Source organism: Kogia breviceps, chromosome 1, assembly GCF_026419965.1.
Source record: "Kogia breviceps isolate mKogBre1 chromosome 1, mKogBre1 haplotype 1, whole genome shotgun sequence".
Lineage (NCBI taxonomy): Eukaryota > Metazoa > Chordata > Mammalia > Artiodactyla > Physeteridae > Kogia > Kogia breviceps.
Window position 1 is genome coordinate 121,566,068 of NC_081310.1, and position 21,503 is coordinate 121,587,570.

The 21,503-nt window shown below is 40.7% G+C and overlaps 1 protein-coding gene and 1 long non-coding RNA gene across 18 annotated transcripts in view; both read left to right on the plus strand.

The window, feature by feature from the left end:
- TGFBR3 (transforming growth factor beta receptor 3) overlaps positions 1-6,087 on the plus strand; it is a 200,584-nt gene extending 194,497 nt beyond the window's left edge. For all 17 annotated transcript variants that reach the window (XM_059061302.2, XM_059061291.2, XM_067042778.1 and 14 more), the window contains one exon: positions 2,665-6,087. In XM_059061302.2, the coding sequence (XP_058917285.1) occupies positions 2,665-2,783 (119 nt within the window). In that variant the 3' untranslated portion in view covers positions 2,784-6,087. The remainder of the gene's footprint in view (positions 1-2,664) is intronic.
- The window catches only part of LOC136794872 (uncharacterized), a 340,829-nt gene that overhangs the window by 313,577 nt on the left and 5,749 nt on the right, over positions 1-21,503 (plus strand). Inside the window, exon 3 of the long non-coding RNA XR_010842290.1 lies at positions 17,470-20,471. This is a non-coding gene — a long non-coding RNA (uncharacterized lncRNA). The remainder of the gene's footprint in view (positions 1-17,469; positions 20,472-21,503) is intronic.

Here is a 21,503-nt window from a genome sequence, read left to right on the forward strand (position 1 = left end):
TTCCAAGCAGATTCTCAAACAAAGGTACTCCCTGGCACACTGTTTTCTCAAAGCCAGCAGATTATTAGGTTAAGTTGACTTGTCCACCCTGGTGAAATGTATGCTGTAGTCTTGAGTATAGGGGACTTCTTTGTTTTGTTTCTCTTGGGGTTTCATTTTGGACAGTGTTTTGTATTAGCAGCACAAGAGTTTCCAAAACTCTGGAAGTTGAAAGACCTTTTTAATGGGTGATGATTAAAATAAACTGACATGACAACAAATTATATTTGGCAAATAGACATCGGAAAGCAAATATTCAGACTTCCTGGGCAGGGAGTAGTACTGGCACTTTTCCTGAATGTGAATAATCAGGCACATGTCACATTTGGGATGAGACAAACCTGTTCACTGTCGATAGAACAGCCAAAGCCATCTTGCTTTAGCTGCTATCAGGCTGAACAAACGAAACCCAGGTGAGCCAAAACGGGGATGTGGGGTATTGACTTACCTCCTGCTTTTCTGACGGATCCTTTAATGAAATGGGGAAAAGATATTTTTAAAATGTGCTTCACATACAGCCACTTTAGTCCTGCTAATTGATAACCTGAGAATCCAGCTGGGTATGTTTCAACATGTGGGTTGTAAGGGGGCTGAATTTTTAAAGTATATCACGAGTTGTTCTAGTCTCTGGAGGTTTTGGGGTTTTGGGGGGGTGGGAGGCGGTAGACATAATTCAGAATAGCTAACAGATTTAATTTCCTTTTAGAAATAAAGTTCCCACTCTGGGGAAAGTGGATTTCTGGCAAAAAGTCACTGTCATTGAGGCAAACTTCCCCACCTTTAACTAAAGGCACACATGAAGGGTAGAGTGGTAATGCTGGAAAGGGTCCAAAATATAGATTGCCAAAAAAAGAAGAGTGAAAATACATTGTTTCTCTGCCTCTGAGGAATATTGACCTGCTCTCCCCTCTCCATCCCACCAATCCCAGAAGAATAGATAATCAGAGGAAATACAGCAAGGGCCAACTATGCAGCAAGCATATGAAGGCCCTGAGGTTGAGGCCAGAATGTGTGTTGTAGCTGTGTGGTTCATAAATGGGTGACAGGGAAAGCTGTAACCAGACCCAGAGGCATGAGCTGTTTCTACATTTTGTAGAACTGCTGTTTTGGCAGAGGCTTTTGGGGGGCCCCAAAAGGGGAATGGAAGTAACGGACTAAGTTCCTGTGCTTGAAGGGCAGAGCCTTTGCTGGTGTGTTTTGTTTTAAGGAAGAGGCCAGAGGGTTGCTTATCAACTGTGGAGTGCTGTATATTTCAGCCTGACAGGAAAGAGGAGGCTCATTCATAAACAGATCTGGCCCTCTGGGGCTTCCCACGTTGGAGTGGGGAGATCGCTGACCAGAAGTGTAAGAAGTTGATGCTTTGACTTTTGGAAGAAAATACAGTATTTGTCATCAGAGAGCTTTGATCACTTTTCCCTACCTAGAGCCATTGTTTGAGGGCTGCCCTGAGGCCAGTTTTGTTGAAGAAAAGACAGCTCTAGAGCCTTTTGCAGCGCTAAATGCAGACCATCTGTGTAACCCAAGGTTCCCCCACCCCCGCTCCCCACAGCCCTGTGCACTTGGCGTGAGGTATGGGCTTTGCTGAAATGCAGTGGGGTGTGTGTTGAAAAGTGGGGTGCTTGATGTGTGAGGAGATAACTCAGGCTGCAACCTGCAGTAAACCTCCGAATGGAGGGGCTGTTACCTGGCAGCCACAGTCCCCTTGTGCAACAGCTAAGCCCCTTCTTCAAAAGGTGTCTCTGGGAGCAGCCTCCTCCTATACCTCCATTTCTCAGGCAGGTCATGTGCTTCATGCACAGTGCTGTCTCCGCTGTAGCTAGGTCAAAACCTAGCCGTCAACACCCCTATTAAGACCAGAGGTATTCAGAAAAAGGCCTCCAAATTGCCAAGATTCTCTTATTATAGTTTAAAGGTCTCACTCTCCGAACCCTACAATAACCTTTATGAGAGGAGGTGTTTCCTGAATACAGGTGCTAGTCAGTTGGATCACACAGTACAGATGATGGTGGTCTTCAAAGGTTGCAGGCACTGAAATCCTGGGCGTTCGTCCTCAACTATCAGGGGTCTTTGCCCCTATTAACTGTCAGTCTGCTTGAAATCAGTTCTCTTTTTCCCACGCAAGAGGCTTTAAAAGCAAAATAAAATACCCACAAGCAGAACAGCCTTATGGTACAAGGCCTTTTGGTCTAGTTGCTTCTGCCCATGGATGAGAAGAACATCAGAGAAAATGGGCTTTTCATTGTCATACAGCAGAAACTAGGACACCATTGTAAAGAAATTATACTCCAAAAAAGATGTTAAAAAAATAACTAGGGGCTTCCCTGGTGGCGCAGTGGTTGAGAGTCTGCCTGCCGATGCAGGGGACACGGGTTCGTGCTCCGGTCCGGGAAGATCCCACGTGCCGCGGAGCGGCTGGGCCCGTGAGCCATGGCCGCTGAGCCTGCGCGTCCGGAGCCTGTGCTCTGCAATGGGAGAGGCCACAACAGTGAGAGGCCCGTGTACCGCAAAAAAAAAACCCCCAAAACATAAAACTAAATAAGATAAAACAAAAACTGAGAAAAAGTTCTTTTCAGAAGTGCACAGGTGTAACATGTAACTCTCACCCCTTTTCTTCATTAACTGCAGGAGAGACTGCAGGAAGACAGCAGGTCCCCACCTCCCCACCAGCCTCGGAAAACAGCAGCGCTGCGCACAGCATCGGTAGCACGCAGAGCACGCCCTGCTCCAGCAGCAGCACAGCCTAGCCTGCCCCACCCACCGCCAAGGGCAGGACTGGGAGCCCACGCCTGGGTCCAGATTCCAGACTCGGGAGGCTAGACTGTGGGTCCCTGGTAAAGAGAGTGAATTTCAATATAGCAATCACCTGTTGTGTTCACCCCCCACCCAGGACTAATATAAATGTGACCCCTGGGCTTCTGTAACACACTAGATTCATGTGAGAAAGCTAAGGTGGTGGCCTTCTCCACCAGCCCCTCACAGGCTTGGGGGTTTTCAATGTGAAACACATGCCAGTTTTTAAAATGCTGCTTTGTCCAGGTAAGAACATCCGTAATTTGGAGCCCTGCGTTTTACCCAGACGCGAAGGGTTGGTAAAAGGATAATAGCCAGATAGTAGAACCAGTGAGTAGATGTGGCCAAAGATTCTTTTATAACTGAACCAAGATATAAAACAACAAATGCTTCAGGACTTTCTCACTGTGTTCCTCCATGTCTAATTTGCACCTTCTGGATGCACACTTCTCACCTTGCTGCCACACTTGTGGGGACTGCTGTGTCAGCTTGTTGGGTGCTGCCCTCACGGACTACATCCTGACACACCTCAAGGCAACATTCCTTTCTTGTGCCCTGGGCCAAAACCAGTGCTGATTTCCTTATCAGCTTCCTCCTTCTCCCCACATTCACACACCAACTGCAAAAATGTCTTAATGCAAATTTTGCATTTCTTTATAGGCATATAGAAATTGAAAATGGCCAAAATCTGGGACTGCAGATTTGTGCCCATTTATGACAATGTGTTCTATTACATTAATGTGTAAATGGGGGCAAAATTCAGTTGTAAAGTTGAGGAGGAATTTACAGTGATATATGTACCAGTACAAGTATATAATGCGTCATTTGGCACATTCGTTTTTTTCAGTTGAAGAAGAGAAAATTCATTCCCATTTTTAAAATGTCCTACACCTTCAGAGTTGGAACTTATTCTTAAATATATTTGAGAGAATTAGTGTTTCCATGCAAAACATGTCAACCTTTTCAATAGACCCTTTTGTAAACTCCAAGCTCTTGTAAGATGCAAATGTATGGCAGATCCTTTTGGATTCCTGTTGGTTATCTGAACAGTGTCACCAGTTCTGCCAAGAAACTCATGAGATACGGAAAAAGACACTCATTTGGATTGCTTTAGTTCTCTTACCTTAAATATACCCCCAAAACTCAAAAAGAATTTGAGGTGAATTTTATTAAAATGGAATAATATGATGCTACTTTGCAGCTAAAATAAGCTCAACTGATACCTCTATGTTAAAAAAAAAATGCCAGAGGAAAATGTCCATGGCAAATCATTTACTACTGAAGGTAACTCACTGCAAATAAATATTCTTTTTCCAGAAGTCTCCCAAACAACTCAGAAGTCTACAAATAGAACAGGCTAGATTCTATCCCCAAACTATTCATAAGCAAATCTAACTGCTCTTAAAATAAGGAAGTTGTGCCTGGTTCTCTGTGAATGGAACCTTAAGCAGGAAATGTTGATGTCACCAGAGACCTGAGGGCAGTGTCTACAAGGCAAATAGGTGGAGATTGACAATCGTTAACCCATCATGGAGTCATGCTCTGATTGATTTGATAGTTATAGACATTCAATCAGGATGATTTTAATCAAAACAGATTTCGGGCTAAGATTTCCAAGCTATCTATATTGATAATTTTGCAGATTTTCACAGACAAATGAAGATAGGAGATTAGAAAAAATTTTGCCTTCAGTTAACTTTTTTAACATAAAGGTATCAGAGTGGAGGACCTAGATTATGCTACCTGTGTTTGAAAATAATGCGCTTTGCCTAACCTTCAGCAGAATGTATTGTTTTAGCATATTCTATGTATAAAAAAGTTTAAAGATGTCTTCAAAGAAGACTAGAGTCTTTAAGTCACTTATAGCTATATTTTACTACAAAAATCTGTGTATAAAGATATATTTAAGTGTTTTAGATAAATTTAAGTTACTCCATATGAAATGTTTAATTTCAGTTACTGTGAATTCTTTTGATCAGTTCTTTGCTTTTTAAGAATCCCTATCCATCCTGTTAAAAAGATGATTAGCTATTAAGAGGTATTAAAAGGTCCAATTCTTAGATGGACAGGGTTAAAATCTTTTGTAATATATTTAAATGTATATTTTTGAGAGAGATGCTACATTGCCAATGATTTTATAAATAATTTAAAATTAATTTACAAATTTATGGGTGCAAACCAAAAGATTTTAAAAGAGAAGAAGAAATCAACTTTTATTTGTTTGGGTCTTACTATCCAGAAGTATTATTCAGATCAAGAAATTCATGTTGATGAAATCCAATCCTGTGTTAATTGGAGAGTGAACATCATTAAGTATTTCTGAAATGTTTCTAAAAAGTGAACATTTTTAAAAAAATTGTGTTTTCTCCCTAGCTTCCTGTTACAGCATTTCCAGTTGCTTCATACTTCACAGTTTTTATACAAAGTATAAGCTCTACTTTATAACACGTCCTACAAATTTCTTTAAAACTGTTTTTATATTCCAGTTAAATTCCTCTGTCTGCTAAGTCTTCTGTTACTTCTGCAGGTTACACCCTTCATTTGCAGAGGCCATTTTGTTTTGTTTATTTGATGCTAAAGCTATGTTGAAATGCTCTAAACTCCAAGGCAGATTGTGTAATACCCTATAGCTTTTCACCATGTGGTGTATACCAACCGTTGCTCTGTATTTGGAAAATCAGATTCCTTCTGAGTAAGCTGTTTCTATAGCATTTTCTAAACAAAACAAAAGGTCTTTTCCTTGTCTGTAATGAGATTGTAAACCCGTTTCCTGTGTGTGTTCTGTTGTGGGCGTGCTTGTGAGTGTGTGAGGGGGTGTGCACCTGCGCACCAGTCTTTTTGTACTGTAACTACCTCATGATTTGAGTGATGGTTGTACTGCTGATTGTGTTAACAGAGCACATTTTGTTGGGTGACTCCTGCGTGTGATTTTTTTTCCTGTTTGTTTTCGCTGGGGGGGGTTGTTCATGAAACTGACAGATGTTTTTCTGAAAAGGACTATTACCAGTTTCCAAATACAATACTTCTCTCTTCTGGTTTTTCCTGAATGAGCCTGATTTTGTTGCTGTTTTTCATCATCTATGAGGGTAAAAAGAGTACCCTGAAAATCCCTGTGGCCAGTTTGAGCACCCCTGTTGTACTCTTTTCTCTGTTCAGTATGTCGTCAATCTTGTGAACATGCTTAGATGTATAGTTTTGATAACCACAGTTTTAAGTCCTTTATCTGTGCATAATAAAAAGATATATATCAATTATTAATATGTGTCTTGTTTGGTCATCATTAAATTCTACCCTCAGGCTGATATAACCCTTGTTCATTGTGCCTTTCTCCTAAATTTATCATCCGCTATGACTGTGCTGATGAGGAGGAGGGAGGGGAAGGGCCGAAGGCTCATAGAGCAGAGGTCGGGGGGTAGACAGACCGGAGGGGGCATGCAGGAGCTGCTACTCTTCTCAGAAAAACATGGCAGGAGACCTGGAAGTGGGGGTCAGCCCTGGAATCTGCTCAGGGGCTTTCTGTCAATCTCCTAGAGGCATGGAATGAGACATAATACGTATTTTGGACCTACTATTTCCAATCCCTCCAAACACCTCGGTGCTGCTTCTAGCATTCTCTATCAATACGCCATCACCATCTACCAGCTGCTCAAGCCAGAAACTTGGGAATCTCTCTGGACTCCTTTTTGGTTCCCACACCCCCAAATGAAAAAATCCAAGTTTATTCTATCTTTTGAATATCTCTTTCTCCAAACCATGCACTTATTTATTCTCCTCCTGCTGTTACCCAGAATCCAAGGCCTGTTATCTCTTAAACTGCATCACTGCACAAGCCCACTTCCCAGCCTGCTCCCCTCCAACTCTCTCTCCACCACGCAGCCAAAGGAGTCCTGAACAGCCTCAAGTCATGTCACCTCCCAGCTTAAAGCCTTTAAGTAATTCCTCTATTTGCCTTCAGCAGAATAAAGTTCAGCCTCCTAAGCATGGTTCAAAGAGAATAATCTGCTTACTTTCCCAGCTACTTCTCTCACCTCTCTGGAACTCAAGTTCTATGTGGCATATCTCCCACCAGACACATTTATATTATGAAAAGAATAGCTTTCTTTTGGTATTAGAGATGAAATTATAACATTGAATATGTGTTTACAAACTGCTCTCTCATATCCCTGCCTCTCCTCCCCTTTTGAGAATTAGTGATCTAGATGGTTAGAAACAGACCCCAAAATGTATCAAGGCCAGTGGCCCATGCTCACACCTCACACAATCAGGTGTCCACACAGCAAGAGCAGTGTGAGGGGCTTAAGCAGCATCTCACTCCAGCGAGGTTGGAGTCCTCGTTACACATAAGAGTCCAGCCAATGTCCAGTACCCAGATTGTGCCCTGGAGCCAGCTCCTCCCTCAGAGGAAAAAGGGAGAAATTGGCAGGTCAACCAATTTTTCTGCTGTTAAACCCTTTTTGTATCTACTGGAGCAGAAACCTAGCTGATCCGTAAATGAGCTTCAGAGTGTCTATTTACCTGAAATTGCATGTAAATTTTTGCATTGATGTGTCTGGACATTTTTTCTAGTTTTGAGTTTCTTTGTTGAAAGTGCCCATAACCCTTTTATTTTTTTTGCAAACAGTTAATGTATATGTATAAAATGAATGCAAACAATAGACATGTAACAATGAAAAAGCCTCCATAGTCCTCAAATTTAGAGATAATAATGCTGATTTAATGAATGTGTTCCCAGACATTTCCTTAATGTTCATGTCAACATGTAAATGCCACTACAATAAATAAGATCACATTATAACATTTGTGACTTGCTTTTTCCTCGTGGCATATCTTCCTATCAGGCTTCACAAGCGCTGATCATCACTTTTGCACTAGACTTTCCATAAATTGTCAGAGTAAAAGGTGGCCATTAAAGGAGGTGAAATGAAACAAAGTTATTTGTTAATGCTCTTTCCCACCCCCTCTAGTCACTTCCCTGGAGGAACTGCCTTTTTTCTAAGGCAAACATATTGATACATGTTCTCAAATAGAGGAAATTCTTTTGGTTTACACTGTATACATACTCTGAAACGTGCCTTTTTCACTTAACATGGACCTGCCTCTAGTTAGTACATATAGAACAAATTCATGCTTTTTAGTGGCTATATAGTATTTCATGTAATGAATTCAGCCAATTCACTTGTGATGAACATTTAGAAGTGTTATTTTCAGGGTTTTGCCAAGATACTCTGCTGCAGTTAACATCCTTGTAACATCCTTGAATGTCCTGGCATTCTAGTACTTAAAGAAAAAAAAGTGACAGAATCACAAAGAGAAACTGACAAATTCATCATCACCATAGAAGACTAATATATCATTCTCAGAGGCAAATAAATAAAAAAAATTGGATATGGAAGATTTGAACAATGAAATTAAGCTTGATCTACTGGGCATACACATAGAATCTGTGACCCCAAATTTGAGAATTTTGTACATATAGAATATTTATAAAATTTGACCATTAATAGACCATAGTGGAATTCTCAACAAATATCATAGAACTTAATCATACTGGTCAAGTTCTTTATCCATAATGCAAGTAATTTAGAGATCAATAAGAAAAGAATAATTTTTAAACACTCAATATATTTGGAAATTTTAAAACATATTCCTGGTTCAAAGGAGTACTTACACTAGAAATCAGAAAATATATAGACTTGAAGAATTAAAATACTAAATTCGTACATGCAGCTAAAGTAGTCATTTATGAGAAATTTATAGCTATAAAATGCTTATATTGGGAAGCAATGAAAGGTTGAAAGGGAAAGAGTATTCAATATAGCAAATTAGGAAAAATGCCAAAAACTAATTATTATTTTAAAAGACTACCAGAAATAGACAAAAATTAAGTAAAAGCATGCATTAGGAATGAAAAAGGACAAATCAACAGATACTACAGAGATTTTTAATAAATAAGGGATCACCATAAATAATTTTCTTCTAATAAATTTGAAAACTTAGACAACATGGATAATATATCAGTTAGGGTCCTACTGGATGAACAGAAATCACACTGGGTATTTCAGCAGAGAGAAATCAATATCAGGAATTGGTTAAGCAGGTGTTGGATGGCTGAAAAGGTGAAGAGAGGACACTGAGGTAACACAGTTAATAAATGTAGGAAGAATTGCATTCCTGGGACTGGTGATTGTCAGCAGGTGTAATTGGGGGTGGTTTGCAGAGTCCCAGCACCAGCATCATCAGGCAGGTGGAGAAGGGAAGATTGGGATCTGGGAGACAAAAGCTTAGTAATGGCACAGATGATTTCCTGGAAAAATACAATTTTCCAAAACCAATTCAAGAAGCAACAGAAATGGAAAGTACCTCTTCAACCATTAAGAAAATCAGGGATTAAAATCTACTTACAACGAAACAGAACATAAAATTTAAAAAAAAAAAAAAAGCTGCTAAGCCAACATGGTTTTACAGCTAACTTCTACCAAGTAGTCAAATAATTGATAACAGATAGTACCAGGATCACAGTGGCTCTTTTATTTTGGGGGGGTGGCAGGTCAAAAGGAATGAGTTTTTTAATATTAATATCTATTACCACATTACTTTTTCTAAAGGTTGTAACAAATCACAGTGCCACAGGCCTCCCATCAGAATAGGGCATGTCGAAACAGAGCCTGGGCTCCCAGACTGCCTAGGTTTGAATCTTGGCTCTGTGATTTGCTAGCTGAACTATTTCCTTAATTAAAAAAAAATTTACTTCTTAGCATTGTCATGAACATTAAATGAGATAATTCACATAAAGTGTTTAGCATATACTAATCACTTAATAAATATCATCTACTATTATTGTTACTAGCATTACGTTTTAAATTTTGCCAGGTTGATGGATGAAAAATTGTATCTCCTTAGTTGCCTTCATATTATCCTCATAACCAGTGAGTTTTAAGTTGTTATAAATTATTGGCTTTTCCCAGGTTCTTCTGTACATTTCTATTTCCTTTGCCTGTTTTTCTACTGAGTTGTATTTTTCTTAATACTTTCCATATTAGTGGCATTATATGTCACATGTCATGTATGACAAATATTTTTTTTCTAATCCACGATGGTTTTTACTTTCATTCTGTTTATAACAGACATTGCCAAGATAAAATGTTTAATTTTTATGTAGTTGAATATGTCTACCTTTCCCTCTTGGATTCTGGGCTTCCCGTCTTGCTTAGTGTCTCTCTAACTCTAGGCATATACTAATACTTTTATTAATTTGTGTTTCAAATTTAGATCTTTATTCCATATTTTTGTGATGGCATGAGGCTAGGGATCTATTTTTGTTTTCTTCCAGATGATTATTCAGTTCTACCAGAACAATTTATTTAAAAGTTCATCTATTTCTCACTGAATTAAGATTTTGAAAAAGAATGGTGACTGTGATTTGGCCTTAGCAGATATGAGAATTTAGCACAAAATCTTATAGTAAAAATAGTATGATATTAGCACAGGAATAGTTAAATAGATTTTGCAAACAGATAGAGCATTCACAAAGAGATCTAATTCATTGGGTCCTTAACATATGATAACTAGTCACAGTTTTCACTTGATTCTTAAAGGATTCCATGACCCCAAAATGGTTATAAGTCCAAGACCAAAAATAAGAGCTATAGGTTGTCCCATTTTCATTGTATAAAAACAGATCTGATTTTTTTCCCCCATCCTTTAAAACATTTAGAGAAAAAGTTGTCTGAAAAAGAAAACGTCGATTAATGTTAGGTCTACCCTAAACTTTCTGTGGGCGTGATGTCACCACCCCACTGGGTCTGGAACAGAATATCAAGCCAAAGAGGATTGTGTTGGTCCTTAAGATCACATGGAACTTGTTTTGTTAGGTTTTGGACTTGCTTGGGTCCTGTCATGCCTTCCTTTTTTCTTATTTTTCCTCTTTGGAATGAGAATTGTGGGGGAGGAAAAAATGTTCCCTCTACCCTTCTACGTTCTTAGCTGAGACCTCTAATAAAAGATGTATTAACAAAAGAAAAATAAACAGAAGTTTATTAACATGTATGCCTTATATATACATGGGAGACACCCAGGGAAAAATGAGTAGAGCAAGCAGGCGGCCTTAGAATTCAGAATTAGATACCATCTTACGGAGAGAAGAGGGGAAAGTAGGCCTTTTAGGGGAGCAAAATAATTAAATAATTTTTAGGAAAGATAAATAGATGAACAGATGAGTTTGTGACAATGGTTAAGTTTGATGTTCTATTCTCCTCTCCTGTGATGAGTCAATCAATCTCCCCTGGTTGATAAAACTCCTGGGGAGACGATTTATGACAATTGAGGTCCTTTTGGAGGATCTGTATTCAGGCAGATAAGGGGGAGTGCAGAGTAAACTTTTTCCCGTATTTGCTGTATTTCAAATGCTTACAGCTCAAAATAGTCAGTATACCAAAGCTGCATATTTTGGAGTAGTATGACTCCTAAACTCCTACAGTCATATCTTGGGGTGGCATGTTCTGCTGCCCTTCAGAATGTCTATCCTATGCCTGTCCCACTATTGTATTTTGGAAGCACACATCTCGTTTGGCTTTACAGTTTCACAGCTGGAGAGGAAGTTGCCTGAGGATGAATTGTACCTACCTCGATTCTCACTGATATCAGGTGATATTTAGATGAGACTTTGGACGTTAAAGGCGATGCTGGAATGAGGTTGAGACTTTGGGGGCCGTTGGAATGGGTAGACTGTATTTGACATGTGAGAAGGACATGATGGGGTGCGGGGGGGGGGGCTGAGTGAAATGCCAGGGACTGAATGGTTGTGCTTTCCCACAATTCATATGTTGAAGCCCTAATCCCCAGTGTGATGCTATTTGGAAAAAGGGCTTTTGAAGATTATTAGGTCATGAGGGTGGAGCCCTCACGTTGGAATTAGTGCCTATATAAGAAGAGACAGGAGAGAGCTTGCTTCCTCTCTCTCTCACGTGAGGATACAATGTGAAGACAGCCATCTACCAACCAGGAAGCAGGCTCTCACCAGACACCAGATCTGCCAGTGCCTTGATCTTGGGCTTCCAGCTTTCAGAACTGTGAGAGATAAATGTGTGTTGTTTAAGCCATTTATTCTATGATAGTTGTTGTAGCAGCCTGAGCTAAGATAGAAATCGATGATTTGCATGATGATTTACTTCTACTCCTCCTCTTCGTCCTTCCGCATAAATGTTTATAGAAAAATTAATATTAGCTAATCAAACGTCATTTATAAAGTGTTGGTTTCTTCCAGCCACTGTGAATGTTACAATAATTCTGTAAAGTGAAGTAATATTACCAAATGCCAATTTCAAGGAAAATGCACTCATATTTTTTTGTGTCAAAGCAAGCCAAACCTATAGCATTGCTCTTCCCTAACACAATATGTTTGAAAATGGGCAAGTGGCTGCTTTAAGCTTTATAGATGTCATCAATAATCTACAGTTTGAGTTTTTGCCTATTTTCTGCCTTCGTGTCTAAATTTCAATCTCAGCTCTTTTGGAGGAACTGAACACTGCACTTTATGTAGATTTTATTTCACCCTTAAAGGTCAGATGACATCACCTCCCCTTCTGCAATAGATCACAGCTTGAATTGATTTTTAATGACCTTCTCTATTTATTGCCTCTGAGATTTCATTAAAAAAGAAAAAAAACTTTCAAAAGAGAACTACATGACTGAAGTTAACTCTATCTTGACATCAAGAGAGATGAGGGTCGTGAGCATGCTCGTGTGTACACAGACACACACACACACGCTTGTATCTCAAACATTTTCCTCATTAAAAAAAAAATTAACATGTTCTCAATATTTTTTTCTGCTCAGAAACCCCAGAACTGATCATTCTTTTACAGACCATAGCACGCCATCTGTACAAGAGGATGGGCAAGGAGAACAAGAATTTCTCAGCTTTAAAAACCAACTGGGTTCCTTCCACTTGACCAACCCAAGATCCAGAGCTGAAAGTCTTCATAAGTAACTTGGGTGGAGCAGTTTTAGCCGATCTGTTGCTCGTCCCAGTTCATAAACTGCATATGACATAGTTCCTGCAAAGAACACAGTGCACTTGACGAGAGTGTTGAAATAATACTGAACTTTAAAAGGGGAAAAACACATGGATTCTGTTTGGTGGAGGGGAAGGGTAGGAAAAGAGAAAACTGGATTGTTGGTGTTAAAACCCAACCCAGATAACAACAATCAACCCCCAAAATTGGAAACCAGAGCTTCAAGTATCTTCTTCAGAAACACAAACTTCTGGCGTCACTAGCCTTTCAAGATAAGTACAGAATCTGCAGAGGAGTTTGTCCATTGAGAAATCTAGTTATTAAATCTTTTTCTTAAATGGAATGGAGAGGTGAAAACAAAAAGCTTCTTAGCCTATCAATTAGGCTTAAAAGTAGAAGCATCTGTTGGAGTGTCTAACCTGGACTCCAGGGAAATCCACCATTCTTTGCCATTTCATTACAGTTAACAGTTTACAATTACATTCCAAGAAAAGTTAATTCAGTTATTGTGCCAGCAAAGGAAAAATCGACAAATCTTTAACCCAACCAGAGAGTCCCCATTTTGACTGGCTGATTTTCCCCTTTTAGTATATTTCTCAGAATGCCAATGTGTGTGATAGGAACTCTTCAGTTACTGCAAGGAAACAGTCACAGAAAGAGTAGGAAGCAGTTAAAAGAAGCATGTAATGGAAACGGAGGATTTGGTTTCAAGTCATTTCATGCCCTTGAGTCTGAGCTGAGCTGCAATGGAGAAAAACCAGAAGCAACTGTTAGGAGAGCGATCCATCCCCTCTCCCTCCCCCTGCCCCCAGCCCTGTGCCCCTTGCCCCCTGTCCTGTGCCCCTGGCCTGCTCCATTCCCTCCTATCCATCTGCATGGCCTTCTCACCATCTCCTCTGATCCTAACGTCCTTCATATTTCTGCAGTTGCTCAACCTTCTCCATGGAATCTTATGAGATGCCCCATCTGTGAGTTATTTTATCACTTTCCGAGCTCTGGTAGTATCAACATGCTACCTGTGCTCAAGGCACAAAACTCTTATTTTCTCCCACCCCTCACAGCCTATCTATCAGCAGCAAGTCTTGTTGACTTTACTTCCAAAACATACTCTGCTTCTCCCCATCTGCACCACCTCATCCTGGTCTAAGTCATCCTGTCCTGGAACATAAACTAACACATCTCTTAGACTTCTGCATCCTTCTTGTCTCACTACAATTTTTTCCCCACTTGACTGCTGGAGTACTCTCTTCAAAATATGCCCCTGTTTAAAGCTCTACAATTTCCCATCACACTTAGAGTAAGTTCCAAATTTTTCCTATCACACTTAGAAAAAGTTCCAAATTCCTTTATTTTTTTTCTTAGCTCAATCGGTACATTTTCTTACTTACTCATTTTTGTCTTTAACTTTTTTATTTTTACATTTTTGAATAAAAATACAATTTATATGATTTGAAAATCTAAATGATATAAGAAAACAGTATATGTTAGCAAATCTTGCTTCTACTCCTGTTTCTACCCATTCTATTTTCCCCATAGGTAACCAAACTTTTACAAATTTGCCCTGTTTCTTAAAGGAAATGCAAGCAAGTAGGAATTGCTTCTTATTTTCTTCTTTATTACACAATGGTAGCACACTACACATGCTCTGAATTTTGCTTTTCTCACCTAATATATTTTGTTTCCAAACATAAGGGAGTTCCTCATTCTTTTTTTTTTTTTAATAGCCATATAGGGTTCTACAATGGGAATATACCATGATCTATTTAACCTGCCCCTTTCAGTGCACACTTGGTTTGTTTCTATCTCTTGCTGTTACAAACAAGCTGCACTGAGTAGCCTCATAGGCAGGTTTTTTGGTTTGTGTGCAGGCAAATCTCAAGGATAAAGTCCCAGAAGTAGGATTACCAGGCCAAAGAGTAAATGCATTTATATTTCTAATAAATATTACCAAATTGTATTCTATTGAAGTTGCACCATTTTACACTTCTACCAACAATACCTATTTTCTTACAGCTGCACAAGTTGAACGCATTATCCAACTTTGATATTTTTGCCAATCTGGTGGATAAAAAATGGTATCTCAAAGTAATTTTTTTTTTTAAAGATGAGATATTTATTTTTATTTATTTATTTTTGGCTGCGTTGCGTCTTCATTGCTGTGCGCGGGCTTTCTCTAGTTGTGGTGAGTGAGGGCTACTCTTCATCGCGGTGCGCAGGCCTCTCACTGTCGCGGCCTCTCTTGTTGCGGAGCACAGGCTCCAGACGCGCAGGCTCAGTAGTTGTGGCTCACAGGCCCAGTTGCTCCGTGGCATGTGGGATCTTCCCAGACCAGGGCTCGAACCCATGTCCCCTGCATTGGCAGGCGGATTCTTGACCACTGCGCCACCAAGGAAACCCTCAAAGTAATTTTAATTTGCATTTTTCTTATGATGAATGAAATTGTGCACCTTTTTTATATGTATATGGATCATTTATTTTTCTCTTTCTGTGAACTGTCTGTTCTGTTTTCTACCTGTTTTTCTATTGGGTTGTTGTCCTTTACCTTCTCAATTTCTAAGACTTCTTTATACATTAGGGAGATTAGATCTTTATCTGTGATTATCTTGGTATTTAAAGCCCTAGGGATCTCACCTCACCTCTGACCTCAGCTAATATTAATCTCCTTCCCACCCCTTATGCTCCAGCCACGATGTTCTGTGATCTCTTTCTTGCCTGAAGGCCTTTAAATTTGCTGTCCCTCTGCCTGGAATGCTGTTCCCCAGATCATTGCACAGTTGTCTCCTCCTTATTACTCAGAGCTCTGCTGCAGTATTGATGGAAAAGTCTTTCCTGGACCACAGTCTACTGTAGACACCCAATTCTGCTCCATCACATCATTCAGGCTTAATTCTTTGCGTAGCTCTTATTTCTCACTAGTATTTTTTGTTTGTTTTAGTTTGTTTATCGTCAGTCTCTCCCCATCCAGAATGGAAGCTCCAAGAGAAACAGGTCTGTCTTGCCCATCACACTATCCCCAGAGCTTAAAACAGGACCTGGCACGTAGTAGTCACGTCAGACAGAATGTGTGATGAATGAATCCTTTCATCCTCTCTCCAGGCATCTTCACATACCTTTACAATGTGCATCGCCTGACGTATTCCCTAGAAAGAAGATTGAAAATAACATGGTTTTTTCTTGTTTGTTTGTTTTGATACCAATATGTGCCAAACACTGGGCTAGGTTTTATTATACATGTCATTCCATCCTTCTGGTCACTCTGAGCTAGTTAGCATTATGTTCACTTTTATCAATAAAGCTGAGACTCTAATAAGCCCCCAAAGAAGTTGCCCAAGAACATGTGGTTTATATACATGTGAGTCCACGTGAGGCAAGCTGGTTTCAAAGTCTGTTCTCTTCTAATTACACCATACCTAGGACATTATCTTACTCCTTAAATTTCAGCGTGGCATCTGCTTTTTACTGGCATGCCATACTTTCTCAATAAATCACAGAATCATAATATGTCAGAGCCTGATAGAGTCTTAATGGTCACCTAGACTTAACTAAGTGGTACAGTAAGTCAGCAGTAGGTCCAGGATGCAAATCTGTAACCCCTGAATCCCTAACCTCCTCTCTACTCCCTGTTATCATGGTTATGCCAAGTTCATTCCCACCACAAGGACTTTGCACTTGCTATTCCTTCTGTCTGGAATTATTTCCTTCTAGATTTTCACATGGTTAGCTCTTTTGTCATCATTCAGGCCTCAGGGCACATGATCTCCTTAGAGAAGACTTTTCTGACCTCACAAACCAAATTAGGCACCTCTCTCACTCCAATCACTCTCTATCATGTTTTTCTGCTTTTATATTCTTCTGAGTACTTCTCCCAATCTGGAACTCTTAGTTACTTGTTTTCTTGCTTGTTGTATGCCTTTCACACTAGAATGTGAGATCCATGAGAAAGGGGCCTTATCCAATTTGTTCATGGCTGTATGTCCAGTGTCCAAAATAACAGAACTATAATAAATACTGTGAAATTTAAAAATTAACAAGATGGCTCTAGAAGCAGCATGGAAAAAGCATAGGCTTAGGAAGCTATTCTGGCTCAGTGATTACCCAGCTGCTACATCACAGCTAGTCACTGGGCTTTGGATTTCTCATCTTTCAAGTAAGGAAATAGATACACTCTGTGGCCACTTACAGTATGATAATTCTATGAAGCTGTAAATTATTCATATGATTCAAGAGTGAATAATTTGTACTGATGAAGTTTACCCCTCTCAGTACAAACTCTTTTCCTATTTTTTTTTCCATTTGGGATGGGCATAAATCCTAAAGGTTATCATACTTTTCAGTTTTTAAACAAATAAACAGAACATCATTTACCTTCTTATTGAACTAAAATTCTCATTCCTAAAAGCAAGTATTGTACCATATTGCAAGGAAAATATTGGGAATGTCAGTTTCTATTGACTGATTTTTCTTCTCATTATGGTTCACGTTTTCCTGCTTCTTCAGATGTCTAATAATCTTTGATTGGCTGTTGGACATTATGAATGCTATGTTGCTGAATTCTGGATTTTGTTGTCTTTTTTTTTTTTTTTTGCGGTATGCGGGCCTCTCATTGTTGTGGCCTCTCCCGTTGCAGAGCACAGGTTCCGGACGCGCAGGCTCAGTGGCCATGGCTCACAGGCCCAGCCGCTCCGCGGCATGTGGGATCCTCCAGGACCGGGGCACGAACCCGTGTCTGCTGCATCAGCAGGCGGACTCTCAACCACTGTGCCACCAGGGAAGCCCTGTTGTCTTCTTTAATAGAAGGTTGAGTTTTGTTCTAGCAGGCAGTTAATCTACTTGTGGATCAACTTGGTCTCTTCAACAGTTGTTTTTAAGCCTTGTTAATGTGGGTCTAAAGTAGCCTTTACTCAAGGTTAGACTAACCCTTCTCCTAAGATGTGGCCTTCCTGGATCTCTACTGACTGCCTGGAGTGTTCAGTGAGATCTCTCCATCTGGCTGGTCAGAACTTTAATGTCTCCCAGTCCTGTTTGAGTTTCAGTAGTTGTTTACTTCACAGCACCCCACTGGTTGTTCTTTCCCTGATAGCTCTTTGCCCAGCCTTGTGGAGTCCTACCCCAGACAAAAACAGCTTAGTATCCAACCATAGATTCATGGGGACCCCTAAGCAGATGTCTAGAGTTCTTTCTCTGCAGAGTTCCCTCCTTTCCAGTGCTTTGCCCCACGAATTCCGTTCACTTAAGTAGCCCTGACCTCTGATTACTGTCTTCTCAGCTCAGCAAGGGGACTGTACTCTGTTCGAATGCCCCCTCCCTGTACCCCACTGGGTAAGGGGCCTCCAGGCAGAAAGGTAGGGCAATTGAGGGATTTATCTCATTTGTTTTCTTCTCTTGAGGATCACAGTCCTGCCTAGTGTCTGAGAACAATTATTTTATACATTTTTGCTAGTTTAAGAGTTGTTTACAATGGGAGGCTAGTCTGGTATCACAACAGCTAGAAATGGAAGTTGCCTCCTTCGGCGCATTCAAGGTGGGTAAGATCTATTTGCCACCATACAAAATGACCCCAGTGTGCTATATATTTTTATATTTTTTCTTGGGAATGAATATGGTTTGATAAAGTTCAAAGAAACTCAGAAGATACAAACAAACTGATGTAATAACTAGATATACACCTGGTGTAAATCACTAAGTCATGGAGTATCAGGATTAAATAAAATAATGACCAATGGGACAAGCCCAATGACTGGAACATAGGTAGGTATTTGATAAATATAGTCTTCTTTCTTTTTTCTACGGGAGATGCTTGAAGTCAAGTCCTGTTTTAAAATCATTTGGTGAACTAATTATTTAAAGGATTCCTGTGGTGATTCCTTTTCCAAAGCAAAGGATCCTTTTGTGAAATGCACAAACTCCTCCTAATCTTTTTGTAAATACAGATTTTTGTATATTTGGTTGGCTTAATGTGTTCTGTGAAGAATTTGCTTGCTAAGGCTAAGCGTGGGTGTGGATGTGGATGTGTGTTTGGGAAATGGGTAAGAAAGAAGGGGTTTTGTTGTGCTGTGTCACAAACCCTGCTGGTTTGGGTAGAAGCCATGAGGTTTTAGAACTGTATTTTGAATGAGATGATTAGACAATAACAAATACGGGTAAGAAATCCCTAGACTGCACAAAAGAGGCAGCTGATGTACCAGTTTCCGTTGCTACCTGCTGCTCCTTGGGTTTTCACAGAACATTTTCCAAGAACCTGGAAAGAAACTTGCCAGGTCAAGTCTCATCCATGGCAGTTCACTCATCCATGCATTTATTCATGCAGCTAATATGTATTGAGCTCTCACTGTGTGTCAGGTACTATTCTATATGCTGACGACACATCAGTGAACAGCAGACCTGCTTTCAGAGAACTTATGTTTTAGCAAGGAGGCTATCAAATAAACAGATGATGTACAGAGAAGATAGAGCAAGGTAAGAGTGTTATGGAATAGGCTAGACTGGTAAGAAATGCCTTTTTGATATTGGGAGGTGGCACCTAAAAGGAGTGTACTTGAGCAGAGACCAAAGGAAAGAAGGGGGAGAGTGAGCCTATTAAACACCTCTGAGGAAACAAGGAATGCAAAGGCCTGAGGTGGGAGCAACATCACTGGGGTGTAGAGAGCAGGTAAGGAGGCCATAATGTCTAGAGTGAAACAAAGAAAGGGTGAGATTTAAGGAGAGGAAGGTAAGAGATGAAGATAGAGGTTGGAGAGCACCAGATCAGGTAGTCCTGTAGGCCATGGAAAGGACTTTGGGTTTTATTCTGGATGAGACAGGAAAGTGAACTGCAGAAGATGACCTAACATTTTTAAAGGTTCACTCTGGCTGTAGAGAAGAAACAGGTGAGAAGACCAGTGAAGTTGCTCTTGCAATAGTACTGATGAGAGCTGCCAGCAGTTTAGGCCAGGATGGTAGCAGCAAAGTTGGCAAGAAAGGGTCAGATTCTGCATACATTTCAAAGGGAAATCTGACAATATGTGCAATGGATTGGACGTGGGATATGAGAGAAAATGCAAAATCAAGGATGACACCCGAGCAACTGGAAGAATGGCAGTGCCATTTCTTGGTAGGAATGGATGGAATGGGGGGTGGTGAGAGTTGGAAGGGAAGGTCAAGAATTCTTTTTGAACTATCAAGTTCATTTCTACATATCCAAGTGGAGATGCTGAGAAGGCAAATAAATAACCAGGCTTGGAGTTCTAGGGAGCATTTTGAGCTGGAGATACAAATTTAGAGTCATCAGCAGAAAGATGGTATGTAAAGCCATAGAATGGGATGAGACTCCCTAGTAAGTTGAGTTATTCCAGTATTTAGGGTCAGGATAAGGAGGATGAAGCAAGTGGCCGGAGATGGAGCAGTTACTCCAAAGAGACTAACAGTTGTGTTATTGCGTGTCCCCGATCCCCAGGCTCTTCCTCTGGAAAGCAGAGATAATAACTCTCAGCTGTGATGGTTAAATGAGGTAAAGTACTGGCCTGGCTGTGTGCAGCTCTCTGAGGGAGAGAAGAGGGCTTCTTTCTTTTCCCAGTGGCTTCTTCCCCTGTGTTCTCCCCCCTTGAACATCACGGATCCAGATGGAATCATTTCTCAAGCTGCTCTGCGATGGTGAGTATTAGTCTGTGGGCCTGGGAGCTGGTTGTTTTGCCAGCTCAGAGGGACACCCAAAGCCTGATTCACAGGGCTGTCAACAGAATTGTCCTAAAGGTATGAGAGGCTGGTATCTGTGTGGGATGGCAGAAGAAGTGTGAGGTAGGGTAGAAATAGGTTAAGGAGGACCACTAGGGAGAATGTAGGGGTGCAGGAATGTGCCTCCGGATCCAGGCACCCATCCCCCAGCCGCTGGGCCTGTCAGCAACTGTGCTCTCAGCTGAATTCCTCCGAGAGAGTTTCCCTCGGGGAAGAGTTGCCAGCCCAAGGTCATGCTCCTTCGCTGGGAGCAGCCTGCACTCAAAGATTGGATGAGGTGGCGTATAAGATCCTGGCTCCTGGTCTCCAGACAGAACAGCTCCCAAGGGCCAGCTGGGGATGGCTCCCTAGAGGAACAGCTGAAAGCTCTATTACAACTACATGGCGGTTTAACTTCTCTCCCTTCTCAATCCAGCCTCCCTCACTCCTCACAGATGTCTGGCCTGAGAGAGCTCCTTAATTAACCTCCTGCCTTCAAATCTCAGAGTCTTGTCATCTGTTTCTCAGTGTACCTGAGCTATAACAGTTGGAACAGAAAGTAGTCTTAGGAAGCAGGCTCTAAAATGGGATATTGAATTTACTCATTCATTGGCACGTTGGCTATGAAGACCCCATCACTGGTGGTAGGTGAAGTACTCATAGCCTCTGGCAACAGCTAACAGTCAATTGTTAAAACCAATAACAAGGGTCAAGTCCTAATAAATCCCAGCTGGGGGAGTGCTGGGCCTGCTAAGAGAAGAAAGGTGCTTCAGGACCTGGCCAGTATGTACTGGTAGAAACTGGGAGATTGTGGATGGGACTGGGTCCTGAGCCTCCTATAGGTCAAGGTGGGGCAGGGAGCAGGGGGCTGGGCAGGACATAAGGCTGGATAAGAGAAAGTATATTAGTTATCTATTGTTTCATGATAAGATTCCCACAAGCTTAGTGGCTTAAAACAATACACATTTATTT